The 14,925-nt window shown below is 39.5% G+C and overlaps 1 protein-coding gene across 4 annotated transcripts in view; it reads left to right on the forward strand.

The window, feature by feature from the left end:
* LOC144962679 (SCY1-like protein 2) overlaps window positions 1–14,925 on the forward strand; it is a 296,146-nt gene that overhangs the window by 253,178 nt on the left and 28,043 nt on the right. For all 4 annotated transcript variants that reach the window (XM_078895814.1, XM_078895815.1, XM_078895813.1 and 1 more), the window contains one exon: window positions 12,186–12,401. In XM_078895814.1, coding sequence (XP_078751940.1) covers window positions 12,186–12,401 — 216 coding nt within the window. The remainder of the gene's footprint in view (window positions 1–12,185; window positions 12,402–14,925) is intronic.

Genomic DNA, 14,925 nt, shown 5'->3' on the forward strand with positions numbered 1-14,925 from the left:
CGCACCCGACTGAAAGAGATGCTTTTGGGGGGCTGAGTCGCATTAAGGCGACTCCGAATATCTCCTGTTCCATTGAAAGGCTCTCCGAAGAAGTCCCGTGAAGAGCTTTTTACGGGGACGCAGTGTCGGACTGGCTCCGCTTGTAGGCCGGATCTGGTTTTGTATGCGTTTGTTTTCCAGATTGTTTTTATCAAGAGATTTAGGGGTTGGCGGCTGAATAGATAGAAAATGGGATCTTAAAAATAAGGCCGGAATTGAGTTTTTGAATGGAAATAGCAACACGTTCTTTAGACTATTGAAAAAAGGGGTTTTGGGTGAATTTTACATCTTTGAAAGAGAAATAAATTGTTATCTAAGTAAAATAAATGGAATTTTATATACCATATTCAGACAACCGAAGGTCCCGATGGCTCAGTTTGGTAGAGCACTCATTTCACACGCAGAGGGACCAAGATCGATCCCGGATGCAGTTGAGATCCCCCCCCCCTGTCCACTCAGCAGTGAATGGGTTGCTGAGTCTGTTAGATTTGACTGAAAGTACTTTGTGATATAGATTAGCGTCATATTCAAACTTTAGCAAGCAATTGCTATCGTCCATTTCACGCTCCATGGGCCGAATGGTTCTTAAGGAATCAGGCAACCATATATTATTGTTATAGTTATTTTCATCCCAATGTCCCCAGTCGTCTTCGTTAGGTTGTGTCTCACTGTTTCAACGCTACTTGTACATACTTAATTCGTCGTTGATATCAGATACTGCCTTGTCACTTTAATCGGCGTCTGTTCACTTTCATATACAAATTATATTATATAGTTATCTTTTTTGTATGTATTTTACAAAACAACTGGAAATGATAAATTAATGATTCTACGGCTATGTGGTCTTATATGACACTCGCTTTCGCTCGGCGAATAGTTAAGTCTTTGGAAAATGAGTACCTGGACGTTAACATCGTTGTCTCTCTCGGAAAAATAATTGTATTGTCACCTAACAAGTGTCATGTTTCGTTCTACATGTTACGTGTTGCTGTTGGTCAGGGACCCCTTGTAAAGCATTTGAGCACTTTTCAGCAAAGTCACCCCTTACGGCAAAGTCACCCCTTAAGGCAAAGTCACCCCTTAAGGCAAAGTCACCCATTAAGGCAAAGTCACCCCTTACGGCAAAGTTAACCCTTACGGCAAGGTCACCCCTTACGGCAAAGTTACCCCCTTACGGCAAAACTACCCCTTACGGCAAAGTCACCCCTTACGGCAAAGTTAACCCTTACGGCAAAGTTAACCCTTACGGCAAAGTCACCCCTTACGGCAAAGTTACCCCCTTACGGCAAAGTTACCCCTTACGGCAAAGCTAACCCTTACGGCAAAGTCACCCCTTATGGCAAAGTCACCCCTTACGGCAAAGTCACACCTTAAGGCAAAGTCACCCATTAAGGCAAAGTTACCCCTTACGGCAAAGTCACACCTTAAGGCAAAGTCACCCATTAAGGCAAAGTTACCCCTTACGGCACAGTTACCCCTCACGGCAAAGTTACCCCTTACGGCAAAGTCACCCCTTACGGCAAAGTCACCCCTGAAGGCAAAATCATCCCTTAAGGCAAAGTCATCCCTTAAGGCAAACTCATCCCTTAAGGCAAAGTTACCCCTTACGGCAAAGTTAACCCTTACGGCAAAGTTACCCCTTACGGCAAAGTCACCCCTTAAGGCAAAGTCACCCCTTAAGGCAAAGTTACCCATTATGGCAAAGTCACCCCTTACGGCAAAGTTAACCCTTACGGCAAAGTTAACCCTTACGGCAAAGTCACCCCTTAAAGGCAAAGTCACCCCTCACGGCAAAGTCACCCCTTACGGCAAAGTTAACCCTTACGGCAAAGTTACCCCCTTACGGCAAAGTTACCCCTTACGGCAAAGCTAACCCTTACGGCAAAGTCACCCCTTACGGCAAAGTTACCCCTTACGGCAAAGTTAAGCCTTACGGCAAAGTCACCCCTTACGGCAAAGTTACCCTTTACGGCAAAGTTAACCCCTACGGCAAAGTCACCCCTTAACTATTTCCTTACCGATCCTTTTCAATATTTTCCCCAAATGGCAGACTTACCCAGTAGAAAAATTGTTTTTTTTTTAAAACTCAAACAAGCTCACTGCAAAACAACTTTATTTTCTTATTAATTAAACAAAGATCATTCTCCAAAGTTTGTGATGTAGGAAATAAATCTGAATAAGAAAAATGGTGTATTGTGTCGTAACAAATGTGACGATTTTGCTGTAGGTGGTAAGGAGAGGGTTAAGGCAAAGTCACCTCTTAACTCACTCAACCCTAACACCGACTATATCCGTGGTTTACCCGGGATACTTTTACCCCATGCTTATTTATTACATATTTCATAGACAAATTATAATCATATTCACAAAGCTAAAGTGTTTAGTTTTTATATGTTAGTGATAGTTGAATAAAGCTATCTATGTACATGCTCATTTCTAATACATTTTTCCAGTTTTGTAAAGTAGCAAGAATCTCTAGGATTGAGTGAGTTAAGGCAAAGTCACTCCAGTTGACAATATCAACTTTTGCTCACTGTTTCTGTTTTAATTTAAAATTCAATATTTAGAACCTCCTTACATTGTACCTAATGAAAGTATTGGGGCCGTGTCGACTTGCACGTATTTGCAGGTCTGATCTGATAACCCAATTCCTTATGGACTCATCGTTATAATCCATTTTTAAAAAATATTTCCATAAAAAATACCTTCCATCCATTCATTCCTCCACAGCTAACTGTGTCAATGCTATTTATAGTCTAATCTTTTCAAAATTTAAATTAGAACCCTGTTCATGACGCAAACAACCGTAAAAAACCGACAATTTCAGCAGTGCAGTTAGGACTTTGATCTCCTTATCAGAATTCCACGTTCAAAGCCTGGTAGTCCATATTCTAGCCATATTGTAGCAATGAGGGAATCGATCGTCATTGATTCGGGCATTTCTTTGACGAGTAACGCCTTTAATTGACCTATTTACGCATAATGAACGCCTGATATTATTATGGCTTCAACTCGTTCTCATTATTTCCCACCCCATTCCTATGCCTTTCTTTACTACTATTTCATTCTGCTCAAGAACTGAATCTCTCTCTCTCTCTCTCTCTCTCTCTCTCTCTCTCTCTCTCTCTTTCTTTCTCTCTCTGCGCGCTCATATGTGTGTGTGTGTGTGTGTGTGTGTGTGTGTGTGTGCGTAAGTCGCTCTCTAACTATCTCGCTCAAACAATTACAAACAAACACACATAAATACCTACAATTACACACAGACCACCTCTGCTCCCCCCCCCTCTCTAATATCTTATTTATTCCCATCCCCTTGTTGTTCAAGTCCATGTTGTCTTCAGAATGTTTTTGCTATTCTACTGTATTTTGAGTTGCTGATTCTGTTGGTTTTCTAGTTGTTTTTATCTTTGCTTTTATCGTCCATAGTGCTCTTCTTCTTCTTCTTCTTCTTCTTCTTCTTCTTCTTCTTCTTCTTCTTCTTCTTCTTCTTCTTCTTCTTCTTCTTCTTCGTCAACATGATCATCATAATCATCTTTTCCTCCTCCCCTTCATCCTTCTTCTCCTCCTCCTCCTTCTCCTCCTCCTTCTCCACCTCTTTCACCACTTCCTGCTCTTCTCCTATGTAGCTATCTATTTATCCATCTATATATCTATCTATGAATATATCTATCCATCCATCCATCTTTCCATCAATCGATCTATATATTTAAATTTTTACCCATTTATCAACATATCATTATCTCTCTCTCTCTCTCTCTCTCTCTCTCTCTCTCTCTCTCTCTCTCTCTCTCCCTTTCTCCCTTTTTATCGCTTCATCCATCCCAAATTTTAAGCATTTCTGTACATATTCCTTCAATCCCCAGATAACTTTCTGACCTTTTTGCACAGCATAAAAATAACATCAACAATAATCTCCTTTTCTCCCTTCTCAGTTGACTCTATTTACCACTCCCGTCACATCACTGGGCCATCCTCTGAAAAAAATCCCCAACAAAACACTTACTTAAAATTCCGGCCACTAAACTCGTCCCTCAAATATCGATTGATTCAAATGACCCTGACCTTGGAAAGAACATTAGAAGTTCCATGTTTGAGAACGTATTTTTATTTGTTTGATTGTTGCCAAACCGAGGCTCATTTGATTTGATCCATAATTGAAGGGGCGAATTTTCTGGCCAATTTTTAAAATATGCGTGTTATTTCGGAGTACGGAAGACAGTTCTATATACCACCGGGCGATTCCCGTGTTATTGATCTGTGATTCATCTATTTATATCCACTCCGTCTGGACTCCTGTCAAGAGTGAACAGTTGATCAGTTGAAAAATAAACAGTAGGGTGCTATGATCTGATAGGCGGAAGGGCCTTGTATCTTTTGGCTGGAATACTGGAGTATAGTTAAAAACGCTTTTTACAAAATTTATTTCTTCTTTTTCAAGAGTATAGACAGAACCAAATTGACCTCAATAAGCTCTTTGGTTTTGGTTTTTTTTTAGCTGGCCGTTTTTATGAGTAGGTAGTTATCACTAAATTGCGGCTATGTGGTCTTATGGGTATGATGCTCGCTTTCGGATCGGAAAGTCATGGGTTCGAGCCTCGCTCGGCGCATATTTGAGTCCTCGGAAAAGGCTCTTTACTCACATTCTCTCGCCGTACTCAGGTGTAAAATGAGTACTTGGTCGTTAACAGCGTTGTCTCTGTCTGAAAAAAATGTAATATCGCCTAACAGGCGTCATGTCTGGTTCTCATGTTACGCGTTGCTGTTGGTCAGGAATCCTTTATAAAGCGCGTTGAGCACGCTTAGTGGATATTGCTCTGAAATGTATTAATCAGATTATAAACCCTTTAAGGTTAGAGTTCTGCCTGTGTGTTGGTACAGAATATCCGGTTGACATTGTTATGAGTAAAAGTAAAATCATTTAGAAAAAAAGCATATGTGAACAGCCGGGCCAAAGTGTTATTGTGTCGGAATAGAAACTCATAGAAGGAACGACATTGGCGTCACTCAGTGCTTTTTTGTTGTTGTTGTATTTAGACAGCCATTTTGATTATAAGCTCTCACTAAATTATATCAATAAGACTAAAAACGTTTAATCTTACTCATAAGTTTTGTAAATTGGTACGTTATATCCGGCTGGCGGGTGCTGTGAGTATTTTACCTAAACGCTTAACATCAGTACCGAAAAATATAGATATGTGACCGATCAGACCTCTGAGACATCAGAGGTATGGTCCGTGCAACATGAAACAAAACATGGTGAGCAAAGCTCGTATGTAGACTTCAGAGTTTTGATCCGCCATCAGACATCAGAGGTATGATCCGTGCAAAATGAAACAAAACATGATGCGCAAAGCTGGTATTCAGACTTCAGAGTTTTGATCCGCCATCAGACATTAGAGGTATGATCCGTGCAAAATGAAACAAAACATGATGCGCAAAGCTGGTATTCAGACTTCAGAGTTTTGATCCGCCATCAGACATCTGATCCGCCCAAAATTAAATACAACATGCTGCGTAAAGCTCGTATGTATCTAGACTACAGAGTTTTGATCCGCCGATCGTGAAAATTGAGACTTCAGAGGTTTGATCCGCCGATCATCGAATTTAAAATCTGTTTGTTTTATTCTAAGTATTTTTAAGTAGGTCATAGTAAGTTCCAGCTTCCATTCCCCACTGACGGCGGTGCAAAATGCATTTCTTGGAAACGTGTTTTTACTCAAAGTCTCTCATTATTCTTCGGTGTAAAATATAGATAGTATGCGCTGGGCTTAGGAGCTCACAACATTGCCAACCGGAAGTATAGCGGACCAACACACAAAACTTTGTGTAACCATGATCGTGTATAGTCACGTTAATACCGTTTAGTGATAATTACTCATAAACGCGGATGGCAAATAACAATAACAAAGACCTGAGTGATGTCAACTTTGAACTATCCATAGGTATGGACAATGACAGTGGTGTGTCTCTAACGAAAATGATGATTGTTATAGCACCTTACAGTTGTCTAAAGTGCGGCAATGTGGTCTTGTGGTGTGACACTCGCTTTCGGATCGGATGGTCCTGGATTAGAGCCTCGCTCGGCGCATGGTTGAGTCCTTGGAAAAGAAGGCTCTCAAATTCTTTCACCGTACTCAGATGGAAAATGAGTACCTGGCCGTTATCAGCGTTGTATCTGTTCGAAAAAAAATTGTAACATCGCCTAACAGGCATCATATTCCGTCCTAAATGTTAAATGTTGTTGTTGGCTTGGACCATTTAGAAAGCACTTTGGGCATATTTTTTATGAATACCGAGCTTTATAATAATGTAGTTTCAATCTTTTTTAGAAAAGAATAAAATGAATGACGCCTTACATGCTTCATGCATTGTCTATCATATCAAGTGTAGGGTTTTTTTCATATTATTCAGTGGATATTGCGCCAGATGAAAGAACATTCACTTATTCTTATCAAATAATAATAATAATAATAAACCTAATGTTCATCAGACAATCGTTGACACATCCCACCCAGTTGTCCCCCTTTTTCTGTATACGACTCAGACACATCAATCTGAATGTGTTTCATGTGCTTTCAGGGCTTGTATGTAATTCTCTGCATCCATGATTTATGTAGCAATTTTCTACCCGTCAGCCACCTGAAATCTCGTATGCCGAGAAAGGCTTTCCACTTTCCTCCCAATTCCGTGAGGCTAATGAATTGATCGACGTCTTCAACGGGGGAAGAGGTGTTAACACTGAATTTCTTATCATCCCCTACTGATTCATGTTCATTTATTAAAAAAGAACAAGAAAACATTCGAGCATGTCGTTTCTTTCTCCCCTAAAAAAAAAACCCCAGTTAACACCGCCGTACTCTGAAAAGACACGTATTTTAAAATTTGGCCAGAAAAAAAACCCCTTCCTTCAAATATCGATTGTTTTAGATGACCCTCATCTAGAAATAATATACACTCAAAGCTGAGATTACTTGAATATCCTGCGAGGTGCCAGATTTTAAGAGGTTTTTTTTTGACAAAATGAAGATAATTTAATTGGATTGAAATTTGAAGGACCCGTTTTCTGGCCAAATTGTTAAATTCATGGTTTTCCAGAGTACGGCAGTTAACTTGTTAACGGAGACGAGGTGTTAACACTGAATTTTTTATCATTCTCTTCTGGTTCTTTATCTTATAATAAAGAAGAAGAAAGCTTTCGACCGTGTCAGAGCTTACATCTTTTCTTTTTCCTTTTATCTTTTTAAGCTCTAAAAATCTGAGAGGTCGCATGCACAACGGATGGTGGTGTATGCGCCCGTATAACTTCGTATTTAGAAATAATGGATTTAAGCAGCGAAAATGCCAAATTATTTTTAAGTATCATTCATTTTTTTAAAATTCAAAATAAATTGATAGCTTTATTCTTACATTCTAGGCTCTAATAATGGAAATTGGTTTACAAACGTGGCATGCATGAAAATGTATAAACACAAAGTTGAGAATCTATGGCGACAATGTATACATATATAATATATGCAAATGCACAACAATGTAATAATATACAACCAAGAACCAAAAGCAACACTTTATATATTAATTTGATAAATTGAGATTGGCCATAAGTAATAGATATCAATAAACTTTAATCGTTTATGCTTTGCAGCGATCCGACCTCTACACCAGTTATGTTCTTGTAAAAATCACTCTGAAAATCTCAGCTTGCGAACCTTGTGTCGAAGTAAATATTAGATTATGGTTAGACAATACCTGAAAGCCACATAAAATAAAACTTATGTTTGATACAGAACATGTTGGCTGTTAAGCCTGCGTTTTAAATCCGTGCTCAGAGAACATCTGTTTATTTAAAACAAAAACAAAAGAAAGAAAAAAAGTTGTCCTTCCAAGTCATTTGGCCCATGGAGCCGGAGTTTATCCCGATTTCTATAGCGTGAACCGGACAATAGCAATGGCTTGCTACGCTTTGGATTGGACGCTAGTCAATCACAAAGTACTTTCCGCCAGATCTAAGGGACCTAGCTGCTGGGTGGACAGGGGGATCAGAAAAAAAATCTCGACTTCACCGTGGAACGATCTTGGTCCCATTGTGTGTGAAGCGAGTGCCTTACCAACTGATCTATGGAGACTCCCACAATTTATAAACATACCTAGGGCTTGATAATAAGTTTTGATACTATGCTGTATGAAATACAAATCTTGTTTAACAATTATTTCCCGTGCATCATACAGAGGCTCTTTCACTATGACTTTTAACTTAACTCTGAAAATCCCAGTTGAGTACTCTTATGGTCTGTGGGACGAACGTATCAATAAAGATGAGAGAAGATAGATTGAAATGGTTCGGACATGTAAAAGACGAGAGAGGGAGTACGTGGGAAGTAAAGTATTTGACTTATAAATAGCGGGAAAGAGGAAAAATGGATGCCCAAAGACTAGATGGTTGGATAAGGTAAAGGATGATATTATGGAAGAACTGGGCCTGGGGGAAGATGATGCCCTTAATCGAGATGCATGGAGATGTGGCAATCCTTATGGCAACCCTGCACTAATGCGTGATAAGCTGAAAGAAGAATAAGAATAAGATGGTCTGTGGGACGACTACCTCTAATTTCAACCCATGCTCACCCAGCAATCAATTACAGTTCTTCTAAGTATTACGAGAATTAAGGTTAAAATCCAAGATCTTACTCCGCCCATCGTCTTAATCGCAATCACACGATGTCTATTTGGACGAGTTATTTCTACGAGATTTAACACTAGCGGTTTGCCCGTGTACGCCAATAGGATTCAATAGTCTGACGCCACGTCGCCCAGCAACGAGCAGCTTGGTTCTAAACAAAGAAAATCGATACTTTTTATTCTCCATGCTGGCTAGAACTTTTTCACGTGTCATGTGATCGGAATGTATAAAAGTCAAAACATGATCAGATTTATACTGTTTTTCTCTTCTGGACACACTTTTATGCTCGTTGGAGAAGTATTTCATAGGTCGTCCGCCATTGTTCCGATAGTTTAGAACCAGTTGCTAAGTTACCATGCGTCATTACGCGGAAGTGACGTTAAGACTGTTGAAGCGTATTGTCCAGCCCTTAGCATGTCAAGAGTTTTATTGAGTTAGGCTTCGTGGGTAATTTTAAGAAATCCAGGAGTAATTAGAATGGATATTCCATGAGTAGGCGTGTCGGTGTCTCGTGTATAATGGCATGGCTATTGAATATAATCTCATTCTTGATACGGGAATTTTCTGAAACTGGGTATCTCTGGAAATCCTCTCTCAAGAAGAAACTAAATGCAATGAAACTATAAAGCGTGCGGATCGATAAAACGTGAAGGCCACCTGAAATAAAAGTCCAATTCTATACTTAACTTACTTACTTACTTACTTACTTAGGCTTACTATAGAGTACATATTTACTGTTATGCTCCATTTTTAACCGTGCTCTGAGAACATCTTTCACTGTCTTCACAAGTCTTGAGTCTGTGCCGAAAGAAATACATATGGATGGCCTCACTACAATCCTGCTTCATTATCAATTTTCGTGTATTAAAACGGTCCCCTTTCACTATTACTTTTAATAGAACACTGAAAATCACAGCTTAAGATTCTTGTGGTCCTGGGAGACAACTATCTACCTCTAATCCCAAATCATGCTCATCCATCCCGTAATCAAATATAGTTCTTCTAATTCTTTCGAGAGAAAAAATGGTGTGAAATCCAATATCTTACTCCGCCCATCGTCTTGATAGCAATCAGGGATTATCTATTTGGACGAGATGTTTCTGTGAGATTTAACACTAGCGGTGTGTCCGTATACACCAATTATCCGGCCTTTAGCATGTCAAGGTTTTATTGAGTTAGGCTTCATGGATAATTCTAGAAGACCCAGGAGTAATTACAGTGGATAGATATTCCATGGACGGACGTGGGTGTAGGTGTCTCGTGTTTAACGATCTCACCATTGACAATAATCTCCCATCTTGGAGTCCCAGAATTTGTGATACGGACATCGATCACTGAAAAAAACAACAATTCCTTAACCATTTCCATACCAACCATTCGTTACGATTCAACCAACAATATTCTCATTCTTATTTCTTTTCTACATCACATCGTTTAAAGAGAATATTTTGTTACAACTATAAAAACTTCTCTTGTAGAGCATATTTTGCTGAAGAATATTATATATATATATATATATATATATATATATATATATATAATATATATATATATATACATATATATATATATATGTATATATATATATATATATATATATATATATATATATATATATATATATATTGTGCTCTTTTGCTTTTCTGTTTGAATAAATAAATATATTTTTGTTTAGGGTGGGTGTGAAATTTTGGGTAAAATTCTGAAAATGTATGGTACGAGGAGGGTTAAGGGAGAAAATAAATATAAAACTACGGTTAGTTAGACTTTACTAAATGGTCACTTGAAACTGAGAGGGGTCATTTTTTTACTACCCGTGCACTGACAATCCCATCATTATCAATAGACAAGTAGGTACTCATTTACTACCAGATCTTTTGGGTTAATATGTACACAAAGCTGGGAATTGAGTTTTCTCGTCATTGCCAACTATTGGTATTTGTTAACCACATTCAACATCGCTTGATTTTGTAAAAAGTAAGACAAAATTAAAAAAAAAAAAACAAGACAACGTTCGTACCTTTTCTAAAGCCACGAATTAAATATGATATTTGACCCTTCTCATCAAAACGGTAATTAAGTCGGAATGGTTAAGATATTGAAAAAAATGTTGAGTTTGTATGTTTTATGGAGGAGAACGGATAACATATTTTAGGGTGCTGATGCCAATAATTTATATTTTTGACCAGTTTAACTTTTTATTCGCCTTTTAAGCATCTGGTTCGTTCCGACGTAATGCCGTTTTGAGACGATGGGTCACATATATTATGATGGTGCGACTTCTTCAAAATCACTTGTAAGGAACTACGCCATTATTCTGCCGATTCCTATAAATAGAAACGTTTAATGACATCACGTGTACAATTATAATTTGTGACGTCAGATTATCAAGCTTTGAATTTTGCTAAAATTAGATGAAGTATCACCCAAACGTTTTTGAACGTATCTCTCAGTCAAAGATAATGAAATCGGAATTGATTTAGAAATAGAATAAACAATTTCTTACACTCTCGGGTTTTTGGAATTCGCATTTTGTTCTCAACGCGCACTCGAAATCTCATGCAGCGGAGGGAACACGTCCGGAATTCCAAAAAGCACGAGTGAAAAATCGCAATCATTATATTAATGTGTGTACCTACTTATTGTTGTCAATTTCCCAAAATAAACTACAAAGCTATCCACTGAACCCAAAACGCTTTATAAAGTACGCTACCTCTAGTGCAAAACTTAACATTTAGGATGAGTCACGTGGTCTGCAAGGAGCAGTTACAATTTATTTTTTTATAGACAACGCTCTTTCTAACAAGGTTCTCATTTTACACCTTTATAGGGAATGAGATTAGCGAAAGATTAGCGTCCCTTGATTGGACGTCACCTATAGTCTGTGACGTCACCGGCGGAAAAGTTATTAGAGAAAGAACGTCATGTTGGTTGTGCGCATGCGAGGAGGAGAGACGAATGCGCACAAACAACATGACGTTATCTCTCCGGTGACGTCACAGACTATGGGTGACATCCAATCCAGGGACGCTACTCTTCCGCTAATCTCATTCCCTATACGTTGACATAATGAGAATAAAGAGCGTTTTTCAAGGACTCAATCTTGTGCCGAACATCACAGGACTGGAAAAAAGATCAACAAGTCCAAAAGCGAATGCCATACCACAAAAACACAAATCTACACGGATAACTCACCCAACCCTAACAGCGACTGTATCCGTAGTATACCCAGGTTACTTTTACCCCATGCCTATTCACTATATTTTTGTGACACAAATTATAAGCGTGGTATCAAAGCTAATGTTTTTTGTTTTTTTTAACAAATTAGTGGTAGTTGAATAAAACTATCTATGTACATGCTCATTTTAATACATTTTTTCCAATTTTGAAAAGCAGAAAAAAATTCTAGGGTTGAGTGAGTTAAACTATAACTATTCAAAATATTATTTTTCTCTTGTTTCTTTTACAGGAAGGGAGCGCTGGTCAAGCATGGTCCACGAAAATCCCCAAAATGGCACAACCTGATTTGAATTTTATGGCGCCAGAAATACAACTAGGGAAGACGTGCAGCCCGCTGAGCGATATGTTCTCCGTGGGGATGGTTATTTGTGCTATATACAACAATGGACGCTCTCTGATCAATGCTGAACACAGTCCTAATCTGTATGTGAAACAGTTAGATCAGGTAAGCCTGTCATTTTCATCCTCTCGCTTTCAACACCTCTGACACCGTTGGAGGCTGCTCCCCCGGACGAAAAGCGTAGCCATCGTTATGTTATAGCCTGACTCTGAAATCCAAAAGGATTGGCAGTTTGACTTCATTACTTGGATTTTGCACCGCCTAGTGAGTTGTCGTTAGTAGAGCTCATGGAAACACGTTATTTCATTGGTTAAACTATTGAATACAACTCACGATTTGTTTTCTTTTGTGGCAAAAGACTGTCATTTTGACGTCATTTTTTGGTCAGTGTCAGGCTATGACACTTCTTTACGAAGGCCACGCGAAAAGTCACATATCGATGATGGATGGAACAAACCTCTGAAGTCATAGATACGAGCTTTGCGACCCATATTTTATTTATTTATTGGCGGATCAGACCTCTGATGTCATCCGCATAAAACTAAATAAAACATAGTGCGCAAAGCTTGTTTGTAGACTTCAGAGGTTTGATCCGCCGATCGTGAAAATCGAGACTTCAGAGGTTTGATCCGCCGACTATCTATAGCATATTATCACCAAGAAATGAGCTTTACAAAAATGAGCTTTTATATAGCGCAATATCCACTAAAAGTGCTCAAAGCGCTTTACAAGGAATCCCTGGCCAACAGCAACACTTAACATGTGGGACGGGGCATGACGCCTGTTTTGCGATATTACATTTTTTTTCGGACAGAGACAACGCTGTTAACGGCCAGGTACTCATTTTACACCTGAGTACGGTGAGAGAATGTGAGTAAAGAGTCTTTTCCAAGGACTCAACTATATGCCAGAGCGAGGCTCGAAACCAGGACCTTCCGATCCGAATGCGAGTGTCTCACCACAAGACCACATAGCCCCACAAGGTAGAGGAAAGGCGTGTAGAAACTCATCGTGACAAGACTGGTGTATTTCTCTATTGGGAACAACAGTGCGGTGTCAAAATACTGGTTCTAATCCCCTGGGAAGTGTGAAACGAGTTTTCAGGGAAGACTGGATACATACATTGTGTGACCGGCTGTCTTGTTTCAACGTGACGGCATCGTATTTTTTTTTTCCTAAATAAATGCTGGTCGTCAATAAAGATAATCGATCCTCGCTCTTTTACTCCCCGTAATCTTAAGAATCTGCCCATACATCCTGCTACTATGTGCGGCTATGTGGTCTAGTGGTATGGCACTCGCTTTCGGATCGGAAGGTCCTGAGTTCGAGCCTCGCTCGTCGCATAGTTGAGTCCTTGGAAAAGACTCTTTACTCACATTCTCTCACCGTACTCAGGTGTAAAATGAGTACCTGGCCGTTAACAGCGTTGTTTTTGTCCGAAAAATTGTAATATCACCTAACAGGCGTCATATCTCGTCCTCCATGTTAAATGTTGCTGTTGACCAGGGACCCCTTGTAAAGCACATTGAGCACATTTAGTGGATGTTGCGCTATATAAAGCTCAACATAAAGCTCAATATCCTCGCTCTTTTACTCCCCGTAATCTCAAGAATCAGCCCATACATCTTGCTACTAAAAAAATGTCATGCCACCTTATGATTCAAAATGTAACCTATTCACCATTTGTGCATGGTCCGGGGAAGTGGTTACACACTTCCAATGATTTTTGAACCGGAAGATAATAACATGAGATGTCAGGACTTTTTGCTTTCCATTTTGTAACCACTGATCCCATGCGATTTCAGTACGGATTGACTGATTAATTGAACGATAAGATCATGATCGATCGATCCAACTATTTTCGCCGTTGGTGATTACTGCTCAGTCGTTGTTATCAAAATCGGACGAGACGATATGCCGAGTTATCACCGGGAGTGCATGAATAATGAATTCAACTAACTAACGGGGGGGGGGGGGGGGGGTGCAGATCAGCAAGTATTTATTGATTGCAGGGAAATATCAGGCAGGGGGATCCATCATAATTTGTTGTCGTCGTCGTCGAATTTATTCCTTTTGTGTATTGAGTTAAGCCTCAGATCCAGCTGGAAATGATAAAGCAAGGCGCTGTTTAAAAAATAATAAAATGAGATGTTATAGAGCGCAACATCCACTAAACGCGCTCAAAGCAATCGCTTTACAATGGGTCCATGGCCAACAGTAACATTTAACATGTAGGACGACGGGACATGACGCCTGTTAGGCGATATTACAATTTTTTTTGGGACGGAGACAACGCTGTTAATGGCCAGGTATTCATTTTACACATGAGTACGGTGAGAGAATGTGTGTAAAGAGCCTTCTTGAAGGACTCAACTATGCCCCGACCGAGGCTCGAACCCAGGACCTTCCGATCCGTAAGTGAGTGTCACGCCACTAGACCACTTAGCCGCACATTCATCACAATTGTACATGCTATCTGCGGCCGTGTGGTTTTGTGGTATGACACTCGTTTTCGGAACGGAAGATCCTGGGTTCGAGCCTCACTCGGCGCATAGTTGAGTCCTTGGAAAATGGCTCTTTACTCACATTCACATTCTCTTACCGTACTCATGTGTAAAATGAGTACCTA

Source organism: Berghia stephanieae, chromosome 1 (assembly GCF_034508935.2).
Source record: "Berghia stephanieae isolate SIO BIC M18660-M18661 chromosome 1, UCSD_Bste_1.3, whole genome shotgun sequence".
NCBI lineage: Eukaryota > Metazoa > Mollusca > Gastropoda > Nudibranchia > Aeolidiidae > Berghia > Berghia stephanieae.